Source organism: Diceros bicornis, chromosome 28 (assembly GCF_020826845.1).
Source record: "Diceros bicornis minor isolate mBicDic1 chromosome 28, mDicBic1.mat.cur, whole genome shotgun sequence".
NCBI lineage: Eukaryota > Metazoa > Chordata > Mammalia > Perissodactyla > Rhinocerotidae > Diceros > Diceros bicornis.
Window position 1 is genome coordinate 41645195 of NC_080767.1, and position 18670 is coordinate 41663864.

Genomic DNA, 18670 nt, shown 5'->3' on the forward strand with positions numbered 1-18670 from the left:
AACAAGGGAGGAGACAGCCACGCTCCTGACTGCACAGATCAGACCACACCTGTGCCTTGGGTCCTGAGATTTGCCCTTTAAAGCAACAAAGGAGGGGGCCTGGGAGTGGGAGCGAAGAGCTGGAAACGACATTCTGAGAAGTGATTGAAAGCAGGGGAGAAGAGTAATGAGCAAAAAATATGACCTGTCACAGAGCAAGAGCGGTGCATTTTGGGAGGGTGACCCCACCTTAGGAGGACAGTCGCTGCCCTAGACCCCTAGGGCAGAGGCCCCTCTCCCATCCCTTCATCCCTCCACACGCAAGTGCCCCCACCCCTTAGGCTCCTGTCCCCTCCCAGTACCCTCCCGTCAGGAAGAATGGGGTGACCGACTTGTCCTGGTCACCCTGGGACTTCCTGGTTTTAGCACTGAACGTCCCACATCTGGGAAATCCCCACTCCTGGACAAACCAGGATGGTTGTTGCCCTGAGAGGAGGCCCAGTGGCCTGTTAAATCTGCAGCCCCAGTCATTAGCAAGGGAGGAAAATCCCAAACCTGCTTCCCTTTCCTCAAGACAGGGGAGGCACAGACTTCAGGGAATCCAACTGACTGGTCTCCGCCTTCTCTTTTTTTGCTAGAACGGCTCCACTTCGCTAGTGAAGAAAGACAAGCCACGCCCACTCCCACTACCGCTCACGGACCGTCCACGGACGCAAGGCCTCTGGAGCACAGGCGAGTGGATGTCCACTCTAGCGTTGTGCAAACAGCCCTGGTCGGGGCCCAGACTCTGTCAGTATTTCCTCACTGCCTGTCCGGCCCGGGTGGACTTGTACACTGAAGTGCAGGTGCCGATGGAAGGTTGACAGCCGTTGTGCAGACCCCCCGTAGGACTGGCCCCTGACACCTCTGTGCAGGCCCCCAGTGTGTGCAGCATCACGCCGCAATAGCGTGGTCGTTTGTCACAGCAGCTGTGCACGTGCATGCTGTCTCGCACAGAAGTTGGTGTCAGAAATGCAGCCCTCCTGCCACAGGAGTCTAAAGTCAGTGGCCTGGCCTGGCAGCAGGGATGGGCCTTCCGTGGAACACCCTTCGTAGCTCCCAGGAAAGCGTGGAGACCCAGACTGTCAGAGGCGTGTGTTCATCTGTACTGCTGTCTGACGTGGCGTTACAAGGAGAAGGGCTGCTTATGGGGAAGTGAGCCATTTGCAAGAAGGAAAGAATGGAATAAAGAGTCTCAGAATTTGAGATCTTGCAGAGTTGAAAAATACCTGAATTTCTAGACCCCAAACGGTAAGAGATGGGGGTTTTTGAAAGCCTTTGAGTAACAAAGACCAGTGAAGTCGTTTTTGGAATAGAGTGGCGCAGCCTTCTAAGTCCTGATCCTTTCCACCTGAGCCTGAAAGCTCTAAGCAGGCCTCCCTAAGCTGATGGATACGGGAAGGCGTGGAGGTCAATTAGCAGGAAATCCAGCCTAAGAAGTGTTTCAGGAAGGGAAGGTGGAGGACCTGGACAGCGGAAGGGGCCTGGCTCCGGGTATCAAGGCAGCACTGGCCTGCCCCTCCCATGCCCCGCATCGGACAGTGACCTGGGCAACAAGCAAGTTTGTAGTGTATTACGGCCCTGAGATATGACAGTTGCTTGTCCAAATAGCTAGCTGTCACTTACTTTCACGAAGAAGTGGCCTCGGTAAGAGACCAGGCACGGGAAGCGGAAAGAGGAAACCTGCGTTCTCGTCCTCGTCCTAAAACCCACCCTGGGCTTGAAGCCAACTCTGCTCCCATCAATCTCTTCAGCCACACTTGAGCTACTTGATTTGGTTGTCATTGTCACAGTGACTAATCAGCCATATGGGTGGGGGGGCGGCCAATTATCTGATTCCTGGGGCTTCACAGGAGGCTGAAGCCCCACCCGCCCAGCCCAATATGTGGCAGAAGTCCCAGCCAGGAAGCCATGAGAACCAGGAACCATCTGGAAGTGTCCACCTGTCCCGAAGTAGCAAATAGGACCCTCCCAGAGTCCTGCACCTTCCAGGACAAGAAGGGTATTCTAAATTTTAATTGGGGTTGGAATACAAGTCATCAAATCTTAGAATTGGAAAATAAGGTGCAGCTGCCCTGGTTCGTGCTTTCCTGCAGAACGAGAACCAGTGCCTGCCCAGTCCTGACAGCCACCTGTCCAGTCTTCTCCCAAAGACCCACAGGCCTGAGAAGCTCACCGCCATCCTGGACTGGTGCAGCGTGGCCTGGGACGGTGGTCAGCTACGTCCGAAGCTCTTCCTGTTGTGAATTTGGCACTGCTGCTCCGCGGAGCTCACCTTTGGAGTGAACTGTCCAGCAGGAAGTCCAAGGTTGTTTGCCCATCTATCCAACAGAAAGGGCCTCCGTGGGGCTGGTGGCCAAGAGGTAGGGGTCGAGGACAGAATGCATAGTCAAAAAACGAAACAAAAGGGGCCGGCCTGGTGGTGCAGTGGTTAAGTGCACGCCCTCTGCTTTGGCAGCCGGAGGTTTGCGGGTTCGGATCCGGGGCGCGCACCGATGCAGCGCTTGTCAAGCCATGCTGTGGCTGCGTCCCGTATAAAGTAGAGGAAGATGGGCACAGATGTTAGCACAGGGCCAATCTTCCTCAGCAAAAAAGAGGAGGATTGCCATCAGATGTTAGCTCAGGGCTGGTCTTCCTCACCAAAAAAAAAAAAAAAAAAAAAAAACAGAAGAACCCAGACCCCCTGGTATGTGACAGGCTAGCACGCTCTGGATGCAGCGGCCTGCATGTCTAAGGAGGAGGCTCTAAGCCTGAGAAGCTCAGGCGCCTGGGCAGCCTGGGTGTCACCAGGTACCGCAGCTGACGACGGTCTGGCCCTGCAGCTCCGGGGTCTCTGGGCTGTGCAAGTGCGGATTCTAATTGAAATGTATTTGCCATAATTTGCTTCGCTCTCTTTTCCCTCCCAGTGCCACTGTCTTCTTTAATACAAGTTTGGCTCTGCTGAGCCAGAGGGCCCGGGGCTTTCATGCGCTTGCACTGAAATCATCCAACAGTACGTTTAACTCTCTGAGACCAGCACCTTCGGGGTTCCCAAACCTGACTGCCCATCAGAACTGACTGGGGAGGCCCTTAAATGAGCAGACGCAGGGGGTCCATCTAAGACCTACGAAACCAAAATCTCCGTGGGCGATTCCTGGACACGCTGTGTTTGGAGGGTTTCCTGTTGATTCCGATGATTGCGTGGTAGGTGACGGTGTGGCAGCGCACCGAGCAGATGGAGGTGACGACCAAGCCTGTCACCTACAGGCCACACGTCCACGGTTCCACCAGCCGTTGCACAGAGCACAGGGCAGGAGTGATTCAAATCAAAAGAAGATCCAAGTGTTTAAAAAATGCTGAATTAGGATCAAGTTAATCACAGCGACTATTTACAGGACTTAAATAAGTTGTTTTGTGGTGATGTGGTATTACGATTTAGTCCCAGGTAGTGTCACTTATCTAAAGAAAAGTTTATGCCCTTTGAAGCAGTAAGCTCACGAAGGAACTTACTTCTAGAGAAAATTCCACAGACGAGAAAAAGCCATGTACATAGATGTGTTCACTGCAAAATCATAGTTGTGAAACACCGGCTGTAATACAAGAATTCACAACAGGAGGATGACAGTTTCCTCAAATGAATGTTAAGTGACCGTTTAAAAAATGCCAAATGTGCAAACTCTAGGAACAGGGAAAAATAACCATAATCAGAAGCACAGACTTCTTCCAGTAATGATGGATTAGGTAACGGGGACCAATCTTCCTTTAGAAAACATAGAAAAGCTGGACAAAGTTCAGAGATCTTCTTAAGCATTAAAGATGATCATAATAGTGAGGAGTGACCAGAATGAGATCCAGCAGAAATAGAAACTCAGAGAGGAGAATTTGCGGGTATCTTTGCTGGGGTCATGTGCCAACCAGAGAAAAGATTTTGGGCCATGCAGGGGTTCTGACAGCTTAGCAGGGTGAAGGGCTTTGTGAGTGAAGCAATAGAGATCAATAGAAACTATCCAGCCTGAATGCGGAGGAAAAATAAGAATAAAGATACAGAAAATAGCATGAGAGACATGGGACATGGTAAAAAAAAAAAATTGCTCAATGTATAATTGAAATATTTGAAAGAGAGGAGAAAATAGACTCAAAGAAAATCTGATCCAGGCACATCACAGTAAAACTATCAAGGCAGAGAGAAAACTTTATAAACGGCCAGAGGGAAAAAGTCACGTTACCTTCAGAGGAGCAACATTAAGACTTTCAGCAGAGATAATGGAATCTAGAAACACTGGATGTACATGTTTACAGTGAAGAAAGAAAATACCTGCCAACCTTGAATTCTACACCCAGTAAAAGGCAAAGTAAAGACGTTTTCAGAAAGGAAAAACGGACAGAATTCATCGCCAGCAGACCTGCGTCAAAAAAAAAAAAAAAGAAATGAAAGTCAGTTTGTTGGGCAGCCGGACAATGATCCCAGACTGAAAAAGCAGATGGAGGAAGGAATAGGGTAACAGAAAAAGCGTAAAAATGAGGATCAATAAAGATGAATACTGACTGTACCAAATGGTGCTCACAACAGTGTCTGGTAGGGCTTTAAATAAATGACTCCTTAGAGTGCCTGACACAAGGAAACAAAAAGCAGGAGGGGTCGAAGTCATTAAGGGGCTTTAACGGTCTTTGGTGGTAAAGCGATAGAAGGAATCATTCATCCCAGGCTGTGAAAAGTCAAGGACCGATGTTGCAGTCTCAAGAATAGACACCAAAAGAACGCACACGTTATAAGCCAATATTCAACTAACGCGAAGGAAGGCCAGGAAGGGGAGAGAAGGGGAACAGAACCAGCGCCGTACGGGTGTCCACAAATGCCCAAACCGTGCTGGGCGGGGCCGTGTCCACACCCTGCTCAGGAGAGACCCGGCTGGGGGGAGGGTCCTGAGCCAAGGGGAAGACGACTTGTTATTTCTCTTGTTCTGTTTCATCCGCAGACGTCAGCGGCTAGCAACTCCAACGGTCGTCGAGTTTTGCTGGTTTGAGTTTTGAGAGGCGTTTGTGTTTAGAAAACACTCTTCACAGGTTTACTTTGCCTGTTAAATTAAGGTTTGGTTTCTGAAAGCTGCAAATTCACAAACAGAGCTTTTCCTCACCTTTTAAATTTTCCTTATAGATCTCGTTTTTCTGTTTGTAAGACCTGCAAATCTTTTTTTAAATTTATTTATTTATTTATTTTTCCCCCCAAAGCCCCAGTAGATAGTTGCATGTCATAGCTGCACATCCTTCTAGTTGCTGCACGTGGGACGCGGCCCCAGCATGGCCGGAGAAGCGGTGCGTCGGTGCGCGCCCGGGATCCGAACCCGGGCCGCCAGCAGCGGAGCGCGCGCACCCAACCACTAAGCCACGGGGCCGGCCCAGGACCTGCAAATCTTAATCGTCAGCTTCTAAGGGTCTTTGAAAATGACATACTTAATTCATTAAACACCTTCAACACTTTAAATTGCAATACTAAGTGAAATATATTCAAATTCCTCGTTAGGCATTTCGACTGCCTAATGAGCAAAACGTTCTTAGTGCTAATTAATTTTTAGAAATCTAATAATTTCACTTAGAAATGCAACAAGCCCAAAGTCTCTTGCATATTCCGATACTATGCGTAAGTGCGCTAAGATTTCCATGTGGAGTTACAAGACTAAGTCAATTAGGTAATTACACATTCAAGATTGGATTTGTGAAACTTCCTATATAATAGGCCAAATTCTTTAAACATTATAAGACTGAAATATCAAACCTGTCCAGATTCTTTAACACAAAAGTCATAATTCTATGACTTTTATTACATTAACCATTCTAGACTTAATTCTAAGTCTTCCTGGGTTTGTCAGACTCTTACCTGCTAAGGAAGAAAAGTACATCCCAGTGAACAGACTTTACTTCTGACCAGAGATTGTGGCCAGGACCTGGTGGGACCTCGTGAGCCCCCAGTGGGCTTTGGGGACCTCTCTTCATAGTTACTGAGTCAGTGACCCCGGGCGTCAGGAAAAGATGCCCGTGTAGCCCACATTCCTGGATTCAGGGTGTGTACTTTCTTTAAAAATAGTTTTGGGGTACGGCCCCGTGGCATAGCGGTTAAGTGCTCGAACTCCGCTGCTGGTGGCCGTGGTTCGGATCCCGGGCACGTACCGATGCACCGCTTGTCGAGCCACGCTGTGGAGGCGTCCCATATAAAGTGGAGGAAGATGGGCACAGATGTTAGCCCAGGGCCGGTCTTCCTCGGCAAAACGGAGGAGGATTAGTGTGGATTTTAGCTCAGGGCTGATCTTCCTCACAAAAAAAAAAACAGTTTCAAACTTGTGAACGTAACCTGGACACAAAATTGTATAAAAGGAAAAGAGCAGCGTAAGTATTTTTATCACCGTGTAGCCAACAGGCTTGTAACCACCACTCAAGAGAAGAAATAGGACATTGCCAGACCCCAAAGGCCCGTCGGTGTCCCTTCCCAGTCACCACCCTGCCCCACCCCGTAATGCAGTCATTTCCTTGTTTTCCTTGTGCAGGTTTACCACCTAAGTACCTGTCCCCAAGTACCGTAGGGCATTTTTACTTTTGAAAACAACTTTGTAGGAGCTGGAATCACAGCGCATACTCTCTCGAATCTGAATTCCGTTACTACATTTGATTGCTCGTCACTACGTTTGATTGCTGTGAGTGGTTGTAGCCATTTACTTTGGGTCGCTCCGTGGAGTCCTAGTGAATGGATATCCTTGCATCTTTCTCCGTTCTCTTCCCGATGGGCGTGTGGGTGATGCCAGCATGCGGCTACTGTGAATAGTTTGGCTGTAGGTATTCTTGGCCGTGCCCCCTGGTGCACATGACAGTTTATTTCCATGTCAGGACGTGGACTGGCCAGGTTATGGGAATGTGTGCTTCTGTTTTCTTAGTTAATGCCAAACTATTTTCCAAGTTGGTAGCCTCAATTCACATTGCTACCAGCAGTATGAAAATCCCTTGCACTAGAGCATCTCCGACACTTGGTGTTGTCAGACTTTCTAATTTTGGTGGTCCTGATCAGTGCGTAATAGTACGTCATTTTGTTTATAATTGGTGTTTCCCTGAGAACTAATAAAGTAGAGAACCTTTTCATAAATGTATTTGTCCTGTGGATGCCATCTTCTGTTCAGTGTCTGTTCAAATCTCTTACTGAGCTGTTATAATTTTTTTTATTGATCTGTAGGATTTCTGTAAATACTCTGGATATGACACTGCTTTTTTTTTTTTAATAGGTTGTGGTAGGCAGAATAATGTTCCCCCTGCCAAAGATTTCCTGCCCTAAACCCCAGAGCCGGTGAATATGTCACCTTACATTGCCAAAGGGAGTTGGCGGATGTGATGAAATGAAGGACCTTGAGATGGGAGGGTATCCTGGATTATCCAGGTGGGCCCTGTGTAATCACACAAGTCCTTCAGAGCAGAGAACCTTTCCTGGCTGCACTCAGAGGGAGATGTAACCACAGAAGCAGAGTCAGAGACAGGTGCTCGGACGAGCCGGGGAATGCCAGTGGCCCCTAGAAGCTGGAAAGGGAAGAAAACAAATTCTCCCCCGGGGCTCCCAGAAAGAACACAGCCCTGCTGACAACACGCTTCTAGCCCAGGAATTCTCATGTTGACTTCAAACCCGCAGAACGTTGAGATAACACATTTCTGTTGTTTTAAGCTGCTAAATTTTTGGTAACGAGCTGCAGCAGCAGTAGAAAATGCATACACACATGCTACAAAGTGATTCCACCCCTCTATGCCTTTCCTTTTATTCTCTTAAGGTGTCCTTTGACAGACAGAAGTTCTCGATTTTAATGTACTCGAATTTATCCATCTTTTTCTGCACGCCTGGTGCTTCTGAAGTCCTAGTTAAGAAATCTCTCCCTGGCCTGACGGATGGAGAACACGCTCCTCTATCATCTGCTATAAGGCTTGTTCGGCTTTACACATTTGGGTCTGCAGTCACCCCAGAGCTGAGGCTTGTGTGTGCGAGGTCGGGGCCCAATTCTGTATTTCACGTGTGGATAGCTGGCTGACCCCACTTCGCTGAGCAGACTCGGCAGCACCTTCCTCGGGGATCGGTGTTTGGCATTTCAGCCGTTCTCAGGGGACAGCTGGCCCAAAGCATCCACTCTGCGTGACTGGAAGCAGAAATGTCCTGTCTGACTTTTTCCCCTTTTTTGACGAGAGTTTTCTAGGCCTAAAGTGACCTTTTTAAAGATGTGTGAAGACGCTATGAGCAAGTTGTGAGGGGATGCAGGAGACTTCGGGGAGGGAAAGGACCGCTTATGTCAATTAACAGAGGAAGCTTGAGGCTGGGGCTGACGACCCATGGGGAAGCCTGTGCACTCTGTGGATGGCGGGGATTTCATCTGCTGAGTGGGGACCCTAACCCTTCCTGACCTAGCAGGTTCAGAAGCAGCTGCTGTACAATGGCTCTGGGAAAATGCTCAGAATGGCTGAAGTTCAAGACGCAAATTAAGGGGCCAGTCCCGTGGCTTAGCGGTTAAGTGTGCACGCTCCGCTACTGGCGGCCCGGGTTCGGATCCCGGGCGTGCACCGACACACCGCTTCTCCGGCCATGCTGAGGCCGCGTCCCACATACAGCAACTAGAAGGATGTGCAGCTATGACATACAACTATCTACTGGGACTTTGGGGAGAAAAAGGAGGAGGAGTGGCGATAAACGTTAGCTCTGGGCTGATCTTCCTCACAAAAAAAAAAAAAAACTTCTTTAAGACACAAATTAAAACTGGGGGGAAAAAAAACCATAACCAAACACTTTAAAAACCAAATTCTTCCTTCTGGTGAGGCTGGGGGGCGTGTGCATTGGGACACAGTGATGGGGGAGCAGGGCTCTGACACCAAGGGTTTCACAGAGCTGGGAGGCAAAGGGGCAGCAGGGGGCCGTGGGAGCACTGTGCTTCACTGGGGTGGCGAAGCTGTCCAACGTTGCCACGCTGGGGGCGAGGAGGCGCCCGGACCAGGATGCGGCCGTGCAGGCTAGGTGAGCCGCACCTTCATCTCGGACACCTTGTAGCTGTAGTTGTATCCTCTCCAGGACGACCAGTTGATGCCATCCCCGTAGCTCTGGTGGGGCCCGCCAAGGTAGCAGCCGTTCAGGTTGGACAAGTGACAACGGTTGTACCACCAGGCCCCCTTGTACAGCTCTGCACAGTTTGAAGAAGTCAGGTCGTTGTCTCGGTCTTTAGTGGAGAAGAACCGATCCTTGTGGGCTGTCAGAGAATCTCCTGCCCGGGAGGAAACAGGGTGGTGTTGGTGCCAGAAAAGGCCCTGCCATCAGGAGGCCCTGCCCTGCTCCTGCCTCCTGCTCCTAGTTAGGGGCCCCCACACTTGAGAGAGGCAGCTGGGCTCTGGGGATGGAGAGCCTGCCTGGGCGTGGCGGGGAGAGGGAGCCAAAGGTCTATGACCTGCTCCTGGGCCAGCACCCCTTCCCCACAGCGCATGGCCTCCTCCTCCAGCCATCACCTGTCTCCTCCCGGCTCCCCCAAGACTGTCAGGACCCGTTCTCTCCCCTGAAGTCCCTCCCTGCCCCTAGCCTGCTCCTCTCCTCTGGGCTTCTTCCTCCATCCCCGGGTGGCCCTGGTGTCCCCGGTGGGGACAGCACGGCCCTCATCTGGGGGCCCCTGCTCCATCTTCAGTCCTGGGTATGAAGCTCACCTCTGGCTCCTGCAGTTTCCCCCTGTGAGCCTCAGCTTTGCCACCTTCCGAATGGGGACGGTGGGCCCTGCCCTGTGCCTCCCTGGGAAGGCTCAAGTGAGGTCAGGTGTGTCGAAGGGGTGCACACACTCGGAGACCCCCGTTATCTGATGCCCCCGGGGGTGCCATGCTCTCTGCAGCTCTGGGGTCAACAGTTAAACAGGCTCATGCTGTAGCAGTTCTCAGCGCCTTCAGTGAACACTGGGGGTCCCCAAGAGGATGTTCTGTAGGAAATGCCTCTCCAAATCATGTGACCAAAAAGTCCCTTTGTCAAAGAACATCCCACAGGGCTCGTGTTCCATGGAACACAGTTTGGGAACAGGGCTCTGAGGCCCTGTGTGATGTGACCGTCCTATTCCAGGTGTCAGCAGGGATGAGGGTCAGGAACCCCAGGCCCCACTCACAGACAGCTCACTGTTCTGCAGACACGGCCCTGTGAGCGGTGACTGATTATGTCCCTGGTCCCCATGCTACACAGAGATGCAGATATTCGTGTCTGTGTTTACAGATGGAGAGGCCGGGGCTCAGAGACAAGAGGCCCCCAGCCCAGGGTCACTCAGGGGAGACAGAGCCAGAAGACCAGGCAGGTTCTCTCTGCTTCCCCAATCCGGCTCTGGAGCCCAGGCCACTCTGCCCCATGCAGACTCTCACCTGCGTTGCCCGTGACAAAATCTCCCAGGATCAGCTTGTACTTCTCTGTCTCGTTCGCTATCTTGAATGACTGGTACTTGGCAAATTGGTGGTTGCCCTGAAAGTCCACAAGGTCTACCCGGAGCTCACTGGTTCCTGTTGGGGAAAGGTTTTAAGGTTCCAACCTTGAAAGTCCTTCTGTCTCCAGGAACAGGAAGTGGAGGATTTGGGTAAATTCTTAAGGGATGTCTGAACTTGGCATCCAGGGAAAATTCAACTGGGAATGTATGAAAATCCCGTGTAGATGTAAGCACCTCAGGAAGTGCTCCATTTCTAAATTCTTCCCTGCTATCCCATAAGCCACACCTGAAATTCCATGGTGGGTGTTCATTTGATGGAACGTAGCATTGCTCTATTTTGAAAGTGTAAGTTCTCCTGCAAATGATTGTTAAGCCACTAACATGCTAGTTCAAGAAACTATTTGTAGTTTCTTTTGCAAGAGTTTGAGGCATAGGAGTGGACACCTTCCAGGTTGCCATGGGGTAGTGGTTTCAGAAAATAAGGATCTACACTTTGGCAGTTCACCTCAGGACCAGTTAATACAATGCAACAGAGAATTTGGGGTAAAGACCTCTCTCTCGGGGTGAATGTGGTGTGTGGGGACTGTGACATGCACTGGCCTGGAAGAGGCAAGGGACAGGTCTCTGTGGGTCTAATATCCCAGTTTCAAGGAAAGACTGACGATTGGAAGTGGGAGAAGGGCTAAATCGAGTCCTCATGGCCCCCTTCTCACTTCCTTCTCTCAGAAGACTCAATTGACCCTGAGACCGGAAGAGGTCTTCACCCCAATAATCCAGCTTCCTCTGATTCTAACGTTCAGAGAGTCTAAGAGAATACGTGTCCTAGGTTGTCACAGTTGTGACATCTTCTGCTCTCAGAGTTAACCGCCTGGGGGTAGAGGAGCAGGGTCTTCTGTTCCAGGTGGCCCAAGTCTGAGGTCAGGGCATGCGGATTTCAGGGCCCCGAGACCACCAGAGCCCCCGGCGTTGGCCCTACCCTGGGCAGTCAGGGCGTGGATGTTGTCGTTCCCCAGCCAGAACTCCCCCAGCTGGCTGCCGAAGCCCTTCTTGTACGCGGCCCAGTCCCGGAAGAAGTCCACGGAGCCATCGCTCCTCCGCTGGAAAACCTGAGGAGCATGAGAGGGCTCAGGAGACCGGGGCAGCACAGGGGCACCTCAGCCATACATGGGAGAGCATTTGTAGTTCACAGAGCATCATGGGCCCACTACCACGGCATGGCCACGTGGGCCTCATCGCAGACCCCAGGGGCTGTCAGGAGGGTGCCCACATGTGACGAAGGAGGAGGTGGAGGCTCAGAGAGGGTAGGCGACAAGCCCAAAGCCACACAGCTGGAGAGTAGTGGGCTCCCTCTCGGCCTCACCCCACGGCCTGGACTCCTTCCCACGTGGCTTCACCACCCCACCAACATTTCTGATTCTCCCCGTCCTCAGTGAAAGGCAGGGGTCAGCCTGGGACTGAGGGGCATAGATAATTTCACGAAGGCCACAGAGAGAGAATTCTCCTGCCAGGTGTAGAACCTGGTCTGTGAGATTCCCACCTCCGCCCAAGGACACACGGTCATCTCTGAGACCCCGACACTCACGATCCACCCCCCGCCGTCCGTGTCCATGTCACACAGCACAGTCAGGGGCTGGCAGTCGGGCAGGTAGATGATGTGCCAGCCACTCAGAGAGTGCCCCCTGGTGAGCAGCTCCTTGCAGCTCCGGGGTCCTGGGGGTGGAACCCGGGAAATGGGTGCCAGGACAGGGATCCCCGGGCAGGGTGGGGGCAGTGGGAGGGGGCGGGGAAGGGGAAGCAGGGACAGTGGGCATCTGCATCGGTGGAGGACTCTGAGGCCCGGGACAGAGCTGTAGCCCCCCAAGGCCACCCAGTTGTGATGGCCAAGCCCAGGCCACCTGGCTGGCCCCCCCTCCCGGGCCGCCCCCACCTTAGTCCCCTGGGCACCTGGCCTTTCAAGGAATATTATAAGCTCCTCTGAAGAATTGCTAGGAATATACTAGAGTTATCCGGGCAACAGCTGCCTATTACTTGAGTAATCGAAGGAGTAAACTATGTACAGAGAGTGTTTTGTCTTTGGGTTCTGGAACATGCGTCTGTGTGCTGCTAGCTGGCAGGGAGCAGGTCCAGGCTCAGGTCCCCAGGTCAGTGGCGTGGTCAGTCACCTGTGGCACATAACTCAGACTGCCCAGGGTCTCCTGTGTGTGGGGAGAGAGGACACGCACATCACAAGTCTGGAGATCAGAGCCCTCATCCCCTTCAGCCTCAGTTGCTCCACGAACATCAAATAGAGAATGGAGACGATTATCCAGATCTTTCCCGCTCACATGACACCCATTCCTAGCAAGGGGTTCCTAGACTCTGCTTCACTGGGAACGTGTAGGCCACACCTCCATTTGCTTGGATCCCTGTGCCTGGCTTTGCCTGTGGGCTGACGGTCAGCACTGTCACTCAGGGCACTGACTGGCCCGCCGTCCTGGCCCTCGCTTTTGGGCCTTTGTGTTCTCACTGAAGCAGAGTCGACTGTTCTTGTTCTATCACGACCAGTCCAAGCTCAACCCAATCTCTCTGTCATAGTTTCCTGTTGCAGAAAGTACTGGGGGGCGTTTGGTATTTGGGTCCATGCCCCAATCTTGCATTTTTCACTTGAGGACAGAGCATGTGACTGTGTCTGAGAGTTTTGCCTTTTCTGATTTTTATAAATTTTTTTGTAAGTGAGCATAAATCAGAAAACAATAGAATAAGCAACATGTCCACATTCATGCAATACTGTAGACTTGCCAATCATTGGGTCCAACATTGGCAGGTGCTGGGCTTTGAGCCCTGGCTCAGAGACCCCCCCACCATTGCCTGAATGGAAGGGACTTGGGTCTGAGACCCTCCCCAGAGGATGGTGCCGAGCATGATTGTGGCCTCTGGGAACCACTCCCCTGGACAAAACCTGCCGAGGAGCCCCCAAGGACAGCGGAACAGGCTCACCTTTCTCTCCACGCTGGCCCTTCTCCCCTCGGTCTCCTGGAGAGAGACAGGAGAGTTAGGGCCACTGATGGGGAGAACATCTGGTCACCGAGACACCAACGCCCAGCTCTGCTTTTGGGGAGGTCAAGTGGGCGGAGTCTCAGGCCAAGGGCTCTGGCAGTACTTGCTCATTGCTTTGCTGGCTTACAAAGGTTTTTAAAGTGCCAGGGTCTCAGCGGAGGGGAAGGGGACTCAGACCTGGGACTCTTCCCCTGGCTGAGGAGCGGTCACTCTGGGCCCAGGACCCTGGATCCTGCACTCAGTTCGTGGACTATCTCAAGGCTCTTTGGAAACGGAAAATGTGATAGGGTCCCTGTCCATCCCTCTGTCTCCCTCTCTCCGTCGCTCTCCTCTCTCCTTCCACCCTCCCCCATTCTCTCTGTCTCTTCCCTCGCTCCTTCTCCCGCCTCTCTTTGTCTCGCTCTCTCTCTGTGTCTCTGTCTCCCCCCTTCTCTGTCTGTCTATCTCTGTATCTCTCTCATTTCTCTATAGACAGCCCTCAGGGTCCCACTCAGGAGTCTTCACCCTTTATCACGTTGTTACCTTTGGGCCCAGGCGGTCCTGCCTTCCCAGGGGCTCCCGGGGAACCTCGTTCTCCTGCAAATTCCAAAGATTCATCATGAGAAAAATGCAACCTAAACAATTCTGCTTGAGAATCTTTGCCCCAAGTGGTGAAGCCCTGACCTGTCCTGTCCCAGCTCGAGCAAGCCGCAGACTCGCTGCCCCCGGGACAGCCTGGCAGTGACTGCAGCCGGCCGTGACGGAGCACCCACAGTGGCACAGGTGCAGACCACACCGGCACCCGAGCTGGGGCCCCAGGGTTACCACCTGGGTTCTAGCCTCCATTGACCTCTGTGTAGCAGGCCCAGGTCCAGGCTGCCCTCACAGAGCTCTCGTGTCTGGTCAGGGGCCTGGAATAAGGAACACGTCCTCAGAGACACTGTCATACCTGGTCCCCCAGGAGACAGCACGCCTCTCGTGCAGTGGGTCCTGGGAGGGAGGAGCCAGCTCTGCGCTGTGCCTGAGCCCCTGGATGCAGTAGGGATCAGGGTGCAATTACCCACCCCTCCCCGTAGGTTCTGACTCCATCTCCAGGGAGGAGATGTCAGGAGCCACGTGGCCTCCCAGGGCCACATTGTCAATGCTAGCAGGGGGCTAGGACCGTCCAGCTCAGGCTTCCACCCACCACGCGGACCTGAGTCCAGAGCAGGGCCGTCCCCTCCCCTGAAGTCATCCCAAGTGATGGATGAGAGGGTCGGGAGAGGCAGCCCCAGGCTCAGTGGAGCAGGGGGACATCCACCAGCATGCTCAGCAGCCCGCGGGAGGGCTGGGCGCAGCGGCGGGGGCTGGTTCAGCTTGGGGCAGATTAACCACACCCACTCGTGGAAACCTGGTCCAGGGGAGGGTGGACCCAGAACTGCTTCTTCTCCTCTCATGGGGAAGAGCTTCCTCCCCAGTGTTCTGCCTAGAGCCTGTCACGGCGAGCACACACAGCACTCCTGACCCCAGGACCAGATAGAGCCCCCCACACGGCTCCTGAGCCTGGACAAAATGTGTGAGTCATGGGGACTTCCAAGCTCGCCCTGTCTCCAAAGCGATGTCCACCCCTGCCCCCCCACCTCGAGCATCCACGCACTCCCCAGGCCGGGGGCACTCGCTTTGTTGAGCTTTTGGCGCATACCCGCCTTCCGCACCAGGCTTGGAGACCTGAAACCATGCAAGGTGGGCTGCCACCTAGGTGGGAGAGGTAGCATGCACATAGGAGGTCCTCACGAGAACCCTCTGGCCATGCCCCAAAGCCGACCCAGGTCAAGGCCCAGCTCTGCTCCTTCCTGTTGGGAGACCCGGGAAAATGCTGACTCGGAGCCTCAGTTTCCTTGTCTGAGGTAGAGATGGAAGGACGTTGTGGCCTCAGTTTTCAGATGAGAATACAGAGGGATACAAGAGTCAGAGCTCTGGCCGGTGGCCACGTAGGCCTGTATCGGATCAAGGAGCAGGAAGCAGATATTCTATGACAATGTGCCCAAACGTGAGCTCATAAAATACTTCAGAGACCCGCTCCCTCTATGGGAATTTCAGAAGCCCCGCTGGGCCTGGGAGGTCGGCTTCTGGTACTGGCTCCGAGCAGGGACGAGACCCAAGCTCCCGACCTGGGAACCGAGGGGGATGTTGCCCAACTCGAGGTCTCGTTTGAGAAGAGCAAGAACTCAGTGCACCCCCCAACCCAGAGCACGTACCTCTCCCTCCAGTGGTGCCTGTCTCTCCCTTGGGCCCTGCGGCCCCGGGCAGCCCCGGGCAGCCCCGGAGAATGGTGAGCTTGTCGGAGCCCTCCAGACCCACCAACTTCACCTCTGCGGAGAAGCACAAAGTGCCAATCAGGGCGCTCGTCCTGGGCCTGATGGCCCCGCAGAACCGGCAACAGGCTGCACGATCTGAGGGCATCTGCCCCGCAGTGACCTTGGGCCTGGGCAGATGGCCATGGCCAGCGTCACCTGCCTCAGCTGGACGGTCAGCCTGGCAGCGAGGCTCTCCCACCTCTGCTGGGTGCTCGTCAGGTGGGGAGGTGACGCAGGGCAGAGCCCTGGCCTCGGAGTCCGCCCTGCCCGAGGGGAACCCAGCCCCTCAGTGCTGTGTGTCCCCGGGCAAGTCACTCCACCCCTCTGGGCTTCTGTCCCCTGGGCTGCCAAGAGGGACAGGAGTAGGCTGTGGAGAGGATTAGACCAGATGATGCAAATTTAACAAATCTTAGTGTAATTCACGGCATTTAAGAAGAGCTTCATCAAAGTGGGTACTTCCAATAAATAATACCAATAAATATTTATAAGAAACGTGGGGAATTGGGGTCAACATAGCATTTTCACCTTCAGACCTTGGGCCTGTGACCCAGGGATTCCTGAGCTGGAAGGGGTCCCTGTAGGTCCCCTGGAGAGGGGACGTGTTTGACCCAAGGACACAGAGCGAGCTCCGGCCGAACTGGAACCAGGCATTTATTTACTTCTTAGAGTTTAATTGTGTTGATTACAAAACTCAAAAATCCTCATGAGAGACAATTTCGAGAATATGAAATCAGCGATGCTGTCACTGGGGACACAGAAGGCTGCCGAGTTTTGGTGTAGCTCCTCTCTGCCCGTCCTATGCTCTTTCCTCTGGAGCAGATGGAAGGTGCTTTTTATGCTTCCCCCTTAAATGTGTTGTCAACTCCGGAGGAGGCTGGACCGTCCTCAGGAGCAGTCTCTCTCCAGGCGTGGGCCCCATCCACCCGCTTAGGAGCGGGATGGAGACCACTCTGCCTTTTAGCCCCGGAATCTGCTGAATTGGACTCTCTGGGGTGAGGGCCAGAAATCTGCATTAACAAACCCCCAAGGAAGTGCGGGAGCCCCTGGATTGGAGAATCTCAGAGCGCCCTCTGGAGAGCCCACAGGAGAAGGAGAAAGTGAGGGGCGTTTTCCTCCTCCCCAGTGACAGAGTCCAACCAACTGTGCAGCTCCGTGCAGGACATCATGGGCTTGAGAGCCAGACCCCAGAGTAAATCCCTCTCCTTCCCCCCTGAAGGACCCTGGGCAAGCCATCTCCTCGCCTGAGGATAAAGTTGAGCTGTTGACAGTCTTCAGAAGAAGACTTGTGTAGAGGGTTTAACCCGGGACTCTGTACGTGGTCAAGGAGTGGGCAGTTACCAGCTTTCAAGGACCAGAAAACTCAGGTCCATCTCACCTGGACAGGTGTCAGCAGCCAGGGTCTGGATGTAGAGCAGCAAGAGGAGCTGGCCAGCAGGCCCCAGGGCCACGGCGACTCCGCGCCACGCCATGTCCTCTGGTCTCCGACCTCGAAGAGGCTCCCCGCTCTTATAGGGCTGCCCAAGCCTGGGCCTGTAGTTTCTCAACCTCCACAGGGCCGCCTGCTTCCCCCAGGCTCTTTGATTGCACCACCAGGAGGTAAGAGATGATCACAGAGGGTGTTGCCTTCCCATTGGGCCCCACCAAGCTGCCTGCTGAATCAGGCTCACTTCCCCTGGCAGGAACATGCTGTCCCCAGGCAAGAGAGCTCCCAGGACCCCTCTGCTGCAAAGGGCCTGCCTAGTTTGTGGCTTAAGGAAAGCCCAGCCCCCAAGCCCCCTTCTCACTACCCAGTATACCCAAACAATACCCTAGGCCTTGAAGGGTTGGCCGAAGATATCTCCCTCATCTGATTTCCAGAATATTCAGGGTCTGAGCCAGTCATTGGATACTTGACATGAGGGCAGAGAAAAAAACTCTGAGCACCTACTATATACCCAGTACTACTTACACCAGCTCCATTAGGTAGATGCTATTATTTGAATTTCACGGGTGGAGAAATTGAAGTCACACAGCCAGAAAGAGCCAGATATTGGTATCAAGTCTACCTAACACACTGAGGCCGTTCACACCTGAAGGTGAGGACGTGTCCCCCAAAATCCCTGAGGCCATCCTCCGCATCTTGTACTGTGAGTCACGCTCAGCCTGAGCACGCTGCGGGCGCTTTGTGGAGGGGTTCTGAAGATGCGTAGAAACGCCCACTAAGAAGAGTAGGATGGTGACATGAGCGGAGGAGCAGAGGGCAAAACTCCTGCGATTTGATATTTCTCCCAGCCAGTGTGCGTGGACTGGCATTCTGACCACACTAGCTCCCCAAGTAGGAGAGAAGGGCAGGATGGCCAGACCAGAGGTTTAGCAAAAGGGGTGGGATGTCAAGGGGGCATAGGACCTTAGGTCCATCTCCATGGGCACTGCACTGACACCAGACTTTGCAAATTTCTTTGCCGGGGCTTCAGCATAGTGAGACAGGGAGCAACCAGGCTGCGTTGCCTCAGACACCACTTAGCTGCCCTGAGCTACTGGACCAGGCAGCCTGTCCCCGCAGCACAGGTCTGGATTTCAATGGTGCAGCCTTGTCTGTTGGAGGGGAGCCGATCCAGGAGTGCTCACCTGGGGTTAGTCAGGATAGGGAGAGAGGCTGCAGGTCCACGTCCCTCAATCCCATCTGCCAGTGACCCTCCGGGGACCAGGGTGCTCCCTCTTCTTTGCATTATCAGTAGGTTCAGGTGAGACGCCAGCAATACAATCGGATATCCAGCTGGTGTCCTAAGAGTATGTGGGCCTAAGAATACGCAAGAATGAAAAACGCTGTCAAGTTCAAATATCTTCAAGTTGAATCAATAAAAGTCATTTGACTTCTGGCAATGGCAGTTTAGG

General features: G+C 53.1%; 1 protein-coding gene across 1 annotated transcript; it reads right to left on the minus strand.

Annotated features, from left to right (window-relative positions):
* Positions 1 to 7759: 7759 nt before the first annotated feature.
* LOC131393501 (ficolin-1-like) lies at positions 7760 to 17322 on the minus strand. Its single transcript, XM_058524446.1, has 9 exons — positions 17172 to 17322; positions 15698 to 15811; positions 14004 to 14057; positions 13422 to 13457; positions 12608 to 12640; positions 12028 to 12155; positions 11422 to 11551; positions 10387 to 10521; positions 7760 to 9266 (listed from the first exon to the last, which is right to left on the minus strand). Exons 1-9 carry the CDS (start codon positions 17263 to 17265, stop codon positions 9019 to 9021), a joined length of 972 nt encoding a protein of 323 aa, XP_058380429.1. The 5' UTR covers positions 17266 to 17322; the 3' UTR covers positions 7760 to 9018.
* Between the last annotated feature and the right edge of the window lie 1348 nt (positions 17323 to 18670).